The 15,659-nt window shown below is 41.5% G+C and overlaps 1 protein-coding gene across 12 annotated transcripts in view; it reads left to right on the top strand.

The window, feature by feature from the left end:
• Positions 1–15,659, top strand: part of ERC2 (ELKS/RAB6-interacting/CAST family member 2) — a 901,328-nt gene that overhangs the window by 719,020 nt on the left and 166,649 nt on the right. For 10 of the 12 annotated variants that reach the window (XR_004280876.1, XR_004280875.1, XM_032322753.1 and 7 more), the window contains one exon: positions 326–460. Coding sequence is in view for 9 of the 12 variants with exons in the window: in XM_032322753.1 (XP_032178644.1) it covers positions 326–460 (135 nt within the window). In the remaining 3 variants the exon portion in view is untranslated. Of the gene's footprint in view, positions 1–325; positions 461–15,328; positions 15,395–15,659 lie in introns of all 12 variants that reach the window. The other 2 variants (XR_004280877.1, XM_032322772.1) reach the window with 1 other exon arrangement.

The raw sequence follows: 15,659 nt of genomic DNA, 5'->3' as shown, positions 1-15,659 counted from the left end.
TCTGGATATGTGTGATCGCTTGCTAATGTAAAACAGAGCACCTTTGGGTGTATTTCCATTTTTTCCCCCTTTTAAATCACATGGTGGAGCGGGGGAGTACATTTATCTCAGGTAGGCTCAAGAACATCATAGCTTCAAGGATGTGACAAAGCCTCTTTTACTAAATGGCATGGTGCCTTCTTTATTGAGTTTCAATTTGACTAAAAATGAAAATTTCTGGGTTAGGAACAAAAGGAGCCCTATAGGTGCTATAATTATGCCCTGAATATCTTTGGCTGGTCTTCCAGCTCCTAATGGAGTCTTCTCTGGTTTTTGTTCTGTGCAGACCCAGAATAGAATGAAGCTGATGGCGGACAACTACGATGAGGACCACCACCATTACCACCACCACCACCACCACCACCACCACCGATCTCCTGGGAGGTCGCAGCATTCCAATCACAGGCCCTCTCCCGACCAGGTCAGTTTCATTGCCGCTTACCTCCAGGACCCCTTTTACCCTTTGGATATTTTAAGATAAAATAAATAATCCTCAAGAAATAATAAACAGCATAAAGTGATACGTCCTTTGAACTGAAACTAATAGCTTTGGTATTTATTTCCATCACTCAAGGAGTCTAAATGTTTTCCTTTCTCCTTCCTCTTTAAGGTTTTGTCTGTTCTTGTTTATGTTATGCATTTTCTTTCCTCCCCTCCTTTTTACTTTCATAGATATGAAGTCTATTGCTGGCTCGGTATCTAATGGTGGGTTACTTTGGAATGTCTCTTTCAGAATTTTAAGAGAAAGCACTTTGTTTCCATGAGCTTGGCAACCAGAGAAGCCTTAAGTTTGCTGAGCACTTTCCTAGAAAATTCCTTAGTGATGCAAATTAACAGTGGGGTAAAACAACATGAAGCGAAATCAGTTTTGCTTGCATTTTAGCTGGTTAAGTCAAGGGGTCTGGTTTATTTGATTTGGATCCTATCTTCTCTCTTGACTAAATGAAGCAAGTGAAAAAGATGGATCAACAAAAACAAAAATCTCCTGTGGTCTTCAATGATACGTGCTTTCACCCACCAAATATAAAAACTGTTGATAGTATGTAGGATTAAAACTCCTAAAGGTGAACGTCATGGAAATTATGAAATTAAATGCAAACTAGCAGGTTAATACAGTCAATATTAGCAGTATTTCCTCCTTTATTATACTGTGAGCTTCTTGTGTATGTGATCCTAGTATAACTTATACATTTCAGAGGGATGAGGCCGTAGATAAGGAATAGAATCATCTGGATAAGTGTGAATGCCTTTGTTATATATTTCTGGGTATGTGAGGGAGGAGGGCTTACTGGAATGACCTGTGTGAAGAGAGGTTTAACCGTGGAGGAGGAGGTGCTTATTGTGCTCCTAAGATGTTTTTCAGATGGCTCTGTTTTCTATGCACCTCATGTCACTAGTATCCCAAAGAAGAAGTTAAGATGGCAAGTCTCCAAGGTATTCTACCAGGAGTACAACTCCGGGGGAGCCATTTATGTAGTATGCAACACAAGAAGTGCTCCCTGGAGCTCCACAGTGAAGTAGCTCCAACCTGGAGGCCCGCAGCCCCTGACACCCAGCTTTTCCCTGCTCTGTACTGGGAAGCATTTGCCCTCAGAGACCCTAACACTGCAGGTGTTCTTCTAGGACATCTAGTTTTCTGAAGCCAGGGGCAGAAAGGCACCAATTCTTGTTATTAGCTCTCAAAATGGTTCTTCATTTGGCGATCAGCAAAGTAGAGATAGATATAAATTTCCTGTCATTATCTGGTTCTGCTTTGATTTAGCTTTATTTTTTCAAATCTCATCCCTTGCCATCACCACCTCTCCACACTCACCCATCCTAGTATACCTGGCATCCTACTATCCGAACATCTTCATTCTTGTTCTTGGTCCCTGCCTTTTGGCACACTGCCCTTTGTTCCTTGACCTTCTCACAGGAAGGGTAAATGTGAGGTTTTATTGGTGCTAGAAGGCCACCCTAGGCTTTCCCCTGGAGAGATAGGATCAGAGAGGCAGAATGAAGGATTTGGAGCCCAAATTGGGAAGGGATTTACACAAGGACCTCCTGAGATAACAAATGGGTTTGTTTAATCACAGAAACACATATGCTAATATGTCCTGCTAGAAACTGGATACCAGATCAAATTTATCTGCCTGGTAAGTTATATTTCTCACAAAATCTTGTCCCTTGCTACTTTTCCAGAGATCATTATTAAACACAAAATAGAGGTCTTCCTGTTTTGGTTGACCCTCTTATGTTTGTCTGCCAACACTAGCAGTTGTCATAGGGCAGAAATCATTGCTCAGGGGAAATGCCCTTCCCAGAAGAGTTAGCCTTGAGAAGTATCTGGCTGAGGTGTGTCATCAGGACCTCTAATATACCTTTGTGTTTGCTACTGTTGGGAGGATGGTGATGGTCTTCCAGTTTCACATCCTTCATTCCAGTGACACTCTAAGCAACCTATTGACATAGAGGCAGATAACCTCATCCTCTTCTACAAATGAGAAATTCAGGCCCTGGGAGGGGTGGTGGTGGACTGATCTGAGTCCTGCTTCTGGTTATTTGCTCACTCAACTAATACTTGGAGTACATATTCCATGCCAGCCACTACATTGGCCTTGGGAAGGCTGTCTAACCTGAAGACAAAAATTCAAGACTTGTTCAGTTTTTTCCTGGATCGTGTCAATCAAAAAATGACATTGAAAAGATGGTTATGACTTAACTAGGGGCCCATGACTTAGGAACTTACTCTACAGTAAAGTTCACTTTGAAAGTGACATACCATTGACCAGAAGGATAACTCTCTGGTTTTAAATTGGAGTCAGCAAAGCTATAAGTCTTCCTGGCTACACTCTTTCAATTAGAGAAAATAGAATTGACTAAGAAGACCTGCATGAGTAGGTTGACTCCATTGATTGAAATGGCTGGGCTGGTGACCTTTTTGACTTGGAGTGTCAGGTCTAGGACAACCATACCCTCTGCTATAATCACCAATAGCTCATAAATTGTTATAAAACTAAGTTCCAGAATGTCATAGTCATCGGAAGACTGGGAAATCTTTCCCAGGTGATTACAAACTCTATATATAATTGTGAAAGCATATATTCTAATATGTGTGGGGTGGAGCTACTTCTCAGGAGAAGGTGACAGCCTTATGGTGACAGCATTAAGAGTCTGAAAAATGGATTAATTTGGATGGGATTTAAACTAAATGTCCATAGTGTACCTGTGTTAACTGACTTAAAGGGAAAAGGTCTCTTTCAAGGGATTCCTGATTTCCTTCCCATGAAGCTTCCAGCTCTGACTTTTCCTGTGACCTGATGGTTGACCAGTGAACCCTCTTCTGGAAGAGGGACTACAAAATGTTGCCATTGTCTCTTGAGCTTTATTAAAAGATCAGAACACATGAAAATAAAGAAATGTAAGAAAACCAGTCACTTCGCTACTTTTCCAGAGAAATTCATTTTTCCTTAGTAAATTTGATTTAAGTATTGCTGGGCCCTTGCAGAGTTAGATTCTTTTTCCATTTCTTCCCTGTCCCTTTCTCCTTCACTATGAGTTTGCTTTCTCCTCAGGAGAAACTGAATCTAAGGGTTATAAGTCTAGACGAACATTTCCCAAAGTAACTTTTGGAACATTAGTCCCAGGAGGAAAGTCTTAAAACAAAGATTCAGTGAATAAAGAATTTGGGGGAAATGCTGCATATTATAAGTCAGTCTTAGAGAGTCTTGGTGCAATTAGCAGATCAAAGGATCTAAAAAAGTCATATAAGAAAGAAAGCTCTCCAATTTTACTTAATCCAGCATTTCCCAGACTTATTTGATCATAGAATTTTTTTTTCTTTTCTTTTCTAGAAACATCTGTGCTCTGAGAAATACTGTTCTCAGAGTATCAGGTGAAGAAAGAGACTACCTGGTTTAAAACATAGCTAATCCAGTTTCCAGCAGTGTTTTTCATCAGAAGGTGGAGTGTTGAGGCAATTTCTGCTACGCTCTGCATAGCAGAAAATGAGATTGCCTCTTTCATTTATTTCTTGGGATACCATTTTGAAGGCTATAATGTCTGAGGATGAGTCATCCCACCAAAAACCCTGTGGATCTGAACTAAGGAAACCATTAAGAGAGTGAGGACACAGGAAAGTAAGGATAATTGTAAATACATAGACCCTCAGAAGTTGAAAATGAGTATGATGAGGGGAAGGGACAATCTGGAGAACACATAAGAGAAGTCAGTGGGATGTGGCAGTCCAACAGTCTAGACTCTTACCTGAGAAAGGAGCAGATGTGATACTTGGAGGCCTATGACCCCATTATGGCCATAGCCATACCAATGTCCAAGTAGATCATTCAGACAAATCCTTGTAATAATACTTTTGGAAATTTTTCAAACCAGGAGGTGGGCACAGATATTTCCAGGGGGAGACAACAAACAATTCCCATGACACTAGCTACTGATAAGCTGCTTTGAGGAATAACAAAGACCAGAGAATAAATGGAACATGCTGGAACCACACTCGTAATTTTATTTTCAGTTAAGTGACCAAGATTGATTTTAGAAAAGCTAAGTGGAAACTCAGCTTCTCCTAAATGCCCTCTGTACTTGCCACCGATGTCTGTTATTTTGTCAAGGGAGCATCTTTCTTTGTCATATCAATTATGCCAAATCTTTTCATTGTTTTCCAGGCATCAAATGATTTTTATAGTCCCTAGAAAAATGGAAACCTCATATCATGGGCACCTTCCAAGCCCAGAACTTGCATCTCTTCTCTCTCCCTTGTTTTTGAATGGAAGTGCTCACTCACAGCATTGAGAAGCTCAAAGACTTTTAACCACTTTGAAGACTTTCAGATCCTGTTTAAAATTTAAATTTCATACTCCTCTTATAGAAATCCTATTTCTACAGGAGGGCTACAGAGTCCAGGAGCATGGAAGCTTAGTACTTACTAAATTATTATGGGAATAGGTGGTTAAATTTTATACTCCTTGTATTCATACTCTGTTACATATCGTAAGGCACATTCACACCCATCTGGCTCATAGTAGGCACTCGATAAATGTCTGTTGAAGGAGCTGTTCTCTAAGTACCTTTGGGGAACAGTTTGGACAGATGGAAGGATCCCCATTGTACATATAAAGAAACTGAATCTCAGAGATGTTGTTAATCATTCAGAATCACACACCTGAAAATCGACAGACCCAAGATGAGGTCCTGAATCTCCTAGTGCTATACATCGTCAGCAAACCTCTTAGGATGTCAGGATAGATGTATTTACACAACCACATGTATTAAATATGGTTGCATGGCTATAATATCAACTTTTTCTAGAGTGCACATGTACTGTTCCCTTTCCCATTGAATTATAGTAAGTTTTATCCTATTTTGATGTATTTTCCAAAGTTGAAAAAAAATGTCATCTCCTCAGTTCTCTTTCCATTTCCCCCAACTCTCATGGTCTTTATTTACATTCTTTTGTTATGTGACTTTTTCCTTTCATTTCCTCCCATTTCACCTGTTCCTCTTTATTCTTTGATAAATCCTTTATTATATTTCTCACATTTAACTAACTAAATTTATTTATTTATTTATTTATTTATTTTACTAATGAAGTACTGTATGGTGTTCCCCTTTACTCTTTATTCTTGCTAAACCTGTGCCAGTGAAAATGCAGCTTTCTGCAGTTTCCCCGCTGCCATGGAATTACCAGAGTGAGAGCATGGCACAGAGAGGGAGGGGAAGCGCTCCAGGTTACAGAGGGCCCTTAGTAGTGGACTCCCAAGGCCCACATCCCCTTGCTTACTCACAAAGGAGTCTGTACATACAGGTCCTAGGACAAGCCAGGCTCCCAGATCAAAGCAGAGGACGCCTCTTCTGGGCCAGGGGCTGCTATCAGATCTGCCAGGGCTTGGGGCATACTTTACGGTAGTGACCTGACTGTGGCAGAAGTTGGATTTTCCATTTTGCATCCTTAACTTTAGGGTGACTGCTCTGTTAATCTGTTCCCAGAAACTTGGTTGCCTCAGTCCTAAATATTGCTTACTCCACTTGGCCACTTCCAGAATTGGCCTGCAGATGTAAATAGTGAACTTTGGTTCTTTCTCTATTGCTCCTGGTTGCTCGGTGGTCTTGGCACATGTTGGCTCTCCACTAAGACTGGTTTTTGTATGACTAGACATATTTAGAACACTAAATGGCCACTTTGACTTTCTGCTGAAAATTCCCATTGAATTTTACTTGAGACACATGTCATTTTCCCATAAACCATCAAATGACTTGGTCACTAATGAACCTAGATGTGGCCTTCTTTTCAAGCTGTGTATATGGGGTAGATACACAGATTGTGTGTTAGGACATTGTGAAATGATCTCAGTGATCCCACTGAGGTTGACTGCCACCTATGCTCTGCTTCACAGAGGCTGCAACCCTTGCTACCTTCGTTTTGAGATTTCTGGTCTCCAAACATCTCGCCTCTTCCCTCTTCTTACAGATGAAAAGACCCTAAGATAGCTCAAGATAAAAATGGGGTTCTTACCTCTTGCCCCTTTACCTCTGTCCATGCTACATACACCTGAGCTTTAGGTACCTGCTCTCAGATAGAATTAGTGAGTGTCCTGCAGAGCCTTTCCATAGGAGGGGAATGTCTAGCTACCCCTACAGTTAGGTCCTCATTGAGGTGGTAGCTAAAGGCTGATGACAACATTTCTAAACCGCAGCTGTTTCTTCGTCCCAGATCTGTGGGGTCAAAGTCCCCTGCTCTTCCCCCTCCACCTCCTCCTTCTTCCAGAGCCTGCGTTTTACATTTGGTCAGCAAGGAGTTCGTAGAGTCTCACTGTCCACCAGGGGAACGAAGCTGTCACAGCAACCCCTCCCTAGGCCCTGTTACTTCTCAAAAAGCCAACTCAAGGCCCGTGGATTCCCCACTTGCCCACAGCCCCTCTCTGTGAAATGGTAGACGGGGTCTGTGATTGATGCCCTGCTTGCCTTGTACTTTCACCAACAGATTAGCCAAAGTGCAGCTCTTTGAATTCTAACAAACAGACAAGGGGGTTAACTTGCTCCATTGGCCTCCGAAGATGGATTCTGTATATAGAGTTGTTATTCCTAGCTTTTGCTTAGGGAGGAAAAAAAAAGAATTTATTTTATGTTTTGAGGTTAAATGAATGTGGGATAAATGTATACATAGTGTCCTGTGTGTATATATGTATGTATCGCTATATGTCAGACGAACTGAGGACTTTTCCACATATGGAAGAATTTCGCAAGATCATGTTTAACTGGAAATTTCTCTCCTTAACTTCCCCTGAGTACATGTTTGAATATATATTATATATACATATATATGTGTGTGTGTAAATACATTAAATATGTTTTCATGTTTCCTACATAGAAGAAAAATTAACTACCATGTATCAGAGCTTACTAAAGTGCAGTTACAGAACAAGAGAGAAAAGCACAAATTTTGAGTCCCCTATGACAGTAACCTAATAAGAAAAGTTACACGTCTTCAGTTTTTAATATCAGTTTCCCACCCACACTAGTATGTCTGAAGCTGGCCTGATTAAGAAGCAATTAGGTTTTTTACACTGCAAGCCTAATTTCCTGGCCCACTTCTTAGATGAGGCCTTGGGTTTTGGTTTCACGTAGGGATGAAGGCTTCAAATTCAGAAACTCATGAAGAAGGCTTCTGTTGGGCTGAAGTTGATTGGATGTGAGAAGGGTTCAGAGATTTCAGCTGTCCCCACTGTTGGGCTGGTCTTCTCACAGTTGGAGCCAAAGATATCCTGCGATGCATTTTGAATTAAATTTTGTGAGCCATTTGTCTCTTTCTTTTTTTGAAAAAAGATAATTAGAAATTAAAATTGAGATATATAACGCATTTAACATTTTATTAGTTTTAGGCATATAATATAATAATTTTATACATGTACATATTGCAAAATGATTAGCAGGATATGTTTAGTTAACATCCACTACCACACAGTTACAAGTTCTTTCCTTGGGATTCCTTGCCTCTTTGCCAATACTCCTTTTGTCACAAGTGAATTGGAAGATGCTGTGTTTAAAACCCAACGGATTTTAAAAAGTAGATGAAATAGAAAGATAGCTCAGATGTCACTTTTTTCTCTATCCTCGAAGACTATTAAAAATCCCTGAAGCTACTAAAACCGGAGGAATGTGCAGTTTCTCACCGTTGGGAAATAAAGGGGGCAGTTTATTTGTTTGCTTGTTTTTAGGAGCAACAGCTCGGGAATGACCTGCCAGGGCTCTCTGTGTGGCCACAGGTAAAGAAGGACATGAGAACAAATGTCTGAACTGTTGCTCAGGGAGTGTTTAACTCTCCTTCCCCTACCAGCAGTTTCGAGCTCACCCAACCATCACAAGCCACAGGAGGAGAGAGAGGGAGGCGGGGTGACAGCCGCTGGGAAGCTGGCTTTGCAGATGATCGGGTTGTTACCAAAGCTCTTTAATCTGGGTGTGATGTTAATTCCTGACATGTAAGCACATGAGGGCATGTCTGATAAACCCTGCCAGGTAGGGTCTTCATGCATGGGAAAAAGGAGAGGTGCTTAATGCAGCAGGATCCTCCTGGTAGAAAAGGATTTCTGCCTTACAGAGGCTTTGAGCCTGTTGAAGATTTCAGTCTTACTCTATTTTGGGTCAAGTTTTTGTCCCCCGGTTTACTGATTCCTCTTACTTTTAAACCTTGTTTGCAGTATTAGGGTTTCATTAAAAGATTTGTTGCCATATCTTTTGAGTCAACAAGGGTTTTCAGACACAGCCTGCACTCCCCAGCTTGCAGGTGTAACTCATCTTGGTAACACTGGAGGGTTGATTCCTTTTCAACGTGCTGCTTTAATCCAGTCCCATTTGTCGAAGAGGTAGCACTTCGGCTTCCCCATGGAAAGGGGGTGGCCAACCTTGAAACGTCTGAAAGCAGAGAGATCCATTTTCTGTTGCTAAACACCATTGCTCCTCTTTTTCTTCTTGAACTGATGTCATAAGGATCACGTTTGACTTGTGCACACCAGGCAGTTGCAGCACCCTGAAGATAACGGGAGCAGCCCAGGAAAGAGAATAGGAAACATCTTTTAAACACACACAACAATTCTGAAAACTACCTTATGTACACAGTAATGGCTCTTTAAAAATTGGTTCAGCATCTCTATATGAATGATCTGAATAACCTCTAGCTGGGAACAGCCCAGAGATGCCAAAATGCCTAAGGATGAAATTTTATGCACCTATTGGGTCCTTTTTACCCTTTCTGCCTTTGGCCTTAGTGCAATGTCAAATAATTTGTTACAATAGTAGCAAACCATCAGATGCTACCAACCGGTGGTATGCCTAGTTTATGTTTGCAACAACTACGCAGTGGTTTAATTTACATTCTCTAATTTAATTCAGTCAGCACCCTATGAAGTATCAGGGTCAGGATATGATCCCGTTTTCTTTTTTGAGGCAGCTGAGGAAATGATGAGTCAAAATGCTAGGGGATTTGTTTGCCCACTAGCCAGAAAATGGCAGAACCAGAGTCCTGTTAAAAACACAGTTTTCACTGTATTTAACAAAGCCAAGTGTTAATGACTGATGGATGAGGGAGCAAATATAAAGCCTGTCTCCACCCTCACCCCTTTTTTATGACTATCTGGCAATGGCTCAGCTTTTAACAGATGTTGACTTTGGGCTCTGAAACAATATTGTTGGCCAACCTAGAGCCTTCCAGCATTTCCACCTACAGCTGGGTACTTGCCTCTTTCAGCTGAGAGATCTGGTGCCATGCACCAAAGACTGGTTTGTCAGAATTACTTTTGCTTGAAGGAAATAGAAAACTACTTTCTTCAAGTTGCCCCACAATGAAGGCCCCCCACAAAATCAAGAAAGTGCCTGAAGATACTTCATTAGATGTGAAGGAGAACCCCCCCTACTCCCCGGCCACACACACCTCTGTAATATTCTCAATGGTTTGGAAAAAGGCCTCAGATGATTGCCCTGCCTCAGGCCCTGTGAGATGAACTTGCTGAGAAGAAACCAACACAGACTGCACGGGCTTCTAGTCTCTACCCCCTCCTTGAGAAACACCCCAGTGTTGTTGTTTTTTTGTTGTTGTTGTTTAAATATGTACATCTCCTGTCGAATTCCCCCTCAGCCAATGACATTCAGCTTTTTGCCAGCCGGGGTTAGAAGAATAAACCAGGGAAGTAGCTAATGTAGTGCAAAGGGGGAAGGAGCCATCATTGGGAGAAATGAGTAAACACAATCTTGGCAACCCTAAGGAACTCTGGACTCCAGGCAGCCTTCTGTCTCAGAGGAGTTGAGTCATTCAGAAAAGCAAGAACTGATCCTGTATACTTACTCATTTGGAAATAATTTGTTAAATTCCCACATCTGAGGCATTGTGAGGCAGTGTGAAGTGAGTAAAGGCTCTGCCTTTTCCCTCAGGGACCATGAAATTCGCTGGGGTGCTGCTGATGTATGCCCACATAAAGGACAGGTACTGTTTGCATGTGAGGTTCTCTTTCTTCCAAGAGCCAGAGAGACCCAGCCTAAGCTGTGCCACCCAACTCCAACAAGGACCTTCAACAGCTCGGAAAGAGGGCCATGCAAAGTCCAAAGTACTTCAGAGATGAGAAAAGCAGAACCAACAAATGCCTTCAGGGTCAACATGAGCTCTTTCTTTTGTGGCTTCAGAGTTCACATGTCAGAAAGGTATACCTTTGTGGTCAGGTAGACTGGAATTTGACCCTGGCTCCACAGCTCCTGGCCAGGTGTCCTTCAGTGAGCTACCTGATCTTTTTTCCTGAGACTTCCCTTTTATATCTGCACAAAGAGCCTCCCAACTCCTGTGTCATGGAGCAGTGGTGAGACCCAGTGAGGAAACACAGAAAGCTGTCATACTCTCTAACCCTGCACAGGTGCTAATACCTGCTGGATCATTTCTGGCCCAGGTCAGAAATAAACTAACATTTATATTTCAACAGAGTACAAAGGAAGTATCTGAACTTTCTTCTTCTTTGGGGGGAACTTGTCTGCCGATGGGCCGCAAAGGCTGTAACAATACAGATCATGCAAGAGTTCACAGGCATTCCTGCCCTCATCACCTGAACAGAAACATTCATCCATGGACTAAGCATTACAGTAGGCAGGGGCGGTGAAAAGCAGGGGTGGAAGGTCTCCAGAGGGAAGATTTGGACTTGATCCTGAGAGTAAACCTACTAGTGCCCTGACAAAGCTAGGTGCCCCTGTTTTCCAGATTCATACCCATTTTTTTTTTTTTTTTCCTTTGCACGTGTGTTTGTCTTCCTCGACGCTGGCCAAACCTGCAGTTGGAAATGCCAAGAGGAGCTGCTTTGGTTGAACCCAGACACGGGGCACATCATAAATCCCATACCGTCCTCCTTCCAGGACTGTGCAGCCAAAGTTAGGAGTCCTGGAGCTTGATGTTTCCAGAAAGTGTCAGAGCAGGCATGGGCTGAAGTGGGGGTAGGGAGAAGTCTGGTGACTGTTTATTCCAGACGCTGTAATAACCAGGACAATCTCTTTGCATCCCTTCCCCCAAGGAAGCCAGGGTGAACTTTCTGGCAGAGACGGCTAGCTGAATTCTCACAGTGGCGGTGGGCTGATTTGAAGGTGATGCTTCCATCATTTCACTCTCATTTTCAGCTAGGACAGGTGTGATGGTAAGGTCCCCATTAGGAATCTGGCCTTCCAATTTCAAGAAAAAACTTTGGCTGTGAACTCAAAGAGAAATGCAGGTGTTTTGGAGGTGGGGGGGGGGGCGAGCCAGTGATGAGCTGGGGCTAGCCAGCTGACTACAGATAATACTTGAAAATAGAGACCAATTAAAAGTCTGCACTGGGCTGTTTATCATGCCATATTATATTCCTTCCCAGAGCTTATATGTCATATTCCTTCCGAGACCTTCTTTGCTGGGGCTAACAAATGCCCCCCTCCCCACAATAGGAAGTCCACCTGTCTTGTCAGTGATGCCTCATCCCTTTGCCCTTAGATCTTGACATCAGCACAGCCCTGTGAGTGGTCCATCCGGTGAGGAATTTTGTTTTATCTTAGTATTTGGAGAATCCAGCATCTGGGACTGCAGGATTTCCATCAAGGCCTCATATAATCTCTGGAGCTACAGATTCATCCTGAGGTTATTTGATAACTAAGCCTCCCTGCTCTTCAAAATTTGCTGTGTTTTGTGGTCACTGGGCTCTGAGCTTCAGCCCACCTTGGATGTTCCCATCCCCAGATGCTGTGGAAGAAAACACGCAGATGCCTGATGGAGTAGAGGCTTTCTTCCTCCATATTTGGGCAACTCCTGGCATAGCAGTCACTCAAGAAGGACACACAAGGGAGGTAACACCAGACAACATCCAGAAAAGCCGCTGCAAAGTAGATTTAGAAACAGAAAAACAAGGAAATAGACTCTCCCAGACCTGATAGATGCATTTTGAAAGTCCTAAGAATTTCTAAATAACTTGGCATGAAGCTAGGGATCAAGTGACATTTATCTGTTCCGTATTTTTTGGCCCCCAAATTTACATTTCTGTGCAGTAAGATTGCTGAACAAATTAATATTTGCATACAAAGATGTAAGCAATGCAGGAGTCAGACAGCTGTGAACGTTTGGAAATACTTGGAGCTCCCCCTCTGATTAGCTCCTGCATTTTTGTTTTTTATTCCCTAAGCGGACACTCACTTTGACCCAGATCACTTGGTGATTAGGGTCAATTCATGTTTAAGCTTTGAAGATTAGAGAGACCAGAAATGGCCACCACCTCTCTTTCTATTTTCTGTTAAGAACTTTCAACTTTAGAAACAAAAAACTTGAAAAAAATGCATAATATTCCGAGTTCACTAAAGGAATTTATCCACATTTCTGCCATGTTAAATGTTAGCAAAGTTTATATTGGACTGTCATATTTCTTTACTTTATTCACCAGCATACAAGACATCGATCTCAACATCTGGTTTTTAATAACCCTGGACATCTGGGAGCTCCTTTTTATTCCTATGGTGGACGAGGCACAGTAGTGATATTGGCAGTGTATATTTTCAACCTACAACTCCTGTCTGTTTCAATCATAATTAATTACCACTTTTTAATATATTTAATTTGCTAAAAGTCATTTGCATTAGACCACATTTCACTGTTAAGAAAATAGTACTAGATTTTGGTGGCAGTGGCTTTCCTTTCTTCCTTTCTTCTTCAAAATTTAAAACCCTCTGTGAGTGGATTTGAAACAAACTAAATGTATACATGTTGTTGGGTTTTAGATGCAAAATGAAATAGAGTGCTCTGCATGAAAAGTGATTTTACAGCCATTTAGAAGCGGTCAGCAGGGTCTGTGGGCTGCATTTTAGGGAAAACCTCCTATTTTGTTTTGTGACTTTGGCAAATCATAGCTTCGCTCTGCACCTGGAGTTTTCCTATGGCAGTGACTTTGGGGGTCAAAAACCTTATAATGAAAGCGAGGGCTTCCATCCAGAGAAATATACTACACACATACCCACAACATTCTGCTTTGAATTTCAAGGGATGGCAAGACCTCTGGAAACCCATTTGTGAATGCCCCAGGGTCCCAGGTGGTACATTTTCCTTCTTCATTAGCATAAAAAGGGGCATTAACTTTGCTTTTCTCCAGGAACTGAGAGGAAGTTTAATGAATATAAAAATACATATTTCTCAAATTATGTAGGGAAAAGGGAAGTTTATTGCCAGGAGCAAGTGCTAGATTCTATAGTGGTTAATAGACACAGATAAGTTATGTATGAAAAGACCCAGCTAAAATGATCAATTGTACTTTATTTTTTTGCTAGAATATTCCTATCTAAACTGTTGATGCATATTCACACTGAGTTGTCCAGTTTGTACTCTGTGCAAATCCCTTGGTAGACTCAAATCAGTTGACGATTGTTAACCCTTCGTGGGCCATAGATTCCCTCTTGGCCGTCTGGTAAACTCTGGCTCTCTTCTCAGAATAACATTTTCAAGTGAGCAAAATAAAATATACAGAAATAAAAAGAAGCATGTTACATGAAAACTCACTTCAAAAACCACAGATCTGAATGCTTGAATAGATGAAAATTACCATAGCCTATTGGCAAGGTTCGATTGAACTGTATGAAATTGCTGTTTTTCTAGATCAAACATGGTGAAATACTGGCATTTTTATATGATTCAAACAAATATTACAACAATTTATGCAATGAGAATCCAAACGGTGAGAAAATGATCCAAGTTATTTTGTTTCCTGTTCCTGGTTTTCAAAACAAAGAAGCAAATCATGGCAAAACCCAGTTCATTGGGGATTTATTAAAAGACACAGCTCCCAAATTATGCTTGAGATCAGGATATGAACCACTCAATCTTCTACACTTTGTTTCAATCCTTGCAATAAAAAGTGAGAATTCTTGTTCAGAACAGTACCTTGGGATGGGAGATTTACTTCTGTCTTCAAAGATTCAATTGCTCTGCTTATTGGCCCTTCACTAAGTGAGGAAAGTGGCCAGAGCCATTCTGGAAACATTTTCAACAACAAGAATTCAGACCAAATAAGTTTCAGTTTATCCATAGTTGAGCACAATTCTAAGTTAAACAGAAACTCTCTTTCTACAAGCATTCTACTGAATCGAAAGTTTACTTTCTTCTCTTTGAAACTTATTTGATTGCAATCATTCCATGCAAATGTATAATCATTCCATGGCGCGCACATCCTTTTTATGCTGAGAGCAAAATAGAACCTGACAAATCCAGAAGATCACAGCATGTTTGAGCCTTTGTGAAATAACCAATGTGAATTATTGCATGCCACAGAACTTTGTTTCACCCAAGTAAATGGAGTTTGTTTTTTTTTTAATTCTTCTTCAGCCTTTATTGATACTCTAAGCTTAAGAGAAATTAAGGGTATTTGATTACTATAATTACTTCTCTGCTTACTAAAAAGGTTTAATCTACTCGTAGGCATATGCAATTCAGACTGCATGCTTTCCAAAAATATAATCATCTGCTAATGTAGACTAATTTTAATCTTCTAATCCAGTCTCGACACAGAGTCAGAGCTGGGCGTGTGGGATGTTTTGTGTGGGGGTTCCCATAGATGCCAAATACAGTTACGGATTTGACAAGTCAGTGATGTGGAACTTAAGTTACTATAGATTTTTTTTTTTCCCTCACTCTTTAAGATTGAAAAACTAAGTGAAGATCAGTGTGCCTTTGCAGTGCATCACGGTGTAACTAACCTTCTCTTCTTTCATTCCGGTGCTCCCCTCCTCTCCTCTCCGTGCACCTCCCTACCCGGGCCGGCCACAGGATGACGAGGAGGGCATATGGGCATAGCCGGGCCTGTAGACCAAAGTTCCAGTTTTGTTTTGAGGGGTGAGAAACCATCTTTTATATCATTTTTCCTTTAAAAATTGCATTCTCGTATTGTATTGTATGTGTGCTCAATTGTGTTCACTGGTGTTTGTGACTGTGCCCCGTGTCTGCTTCTGTGTTCTGTGACCATCCCCCAAGAGTCCCCACCTTCCTACTCCCCCTCCCCGCAACCACATTATTGCTCTGCCGTGTTGGGGCTGGGTTGAGCACGATTCACATGTTTCTGTGTTATTTAAGATGTAAACTGTGCCTTTGCTAGGATTTA

Source organism: Mustela erminea, chromosome 1, assembly GCF_009829155.1.
Source record: "Mustela erminea isolate mMusErm1 chromosome 1, mMusErm1.Pri, whole genome shotgun sequence".
NCBI lineage: Eukaryota > Metazoa > Chordata > Mammalia > Carnivora > Mustelidae > Mustela > Mustela erminea.
Note: the sequence above shows the minus strand (reverse complement) of the source record. Positions and strands in the feature narration are given on the sequence as shown.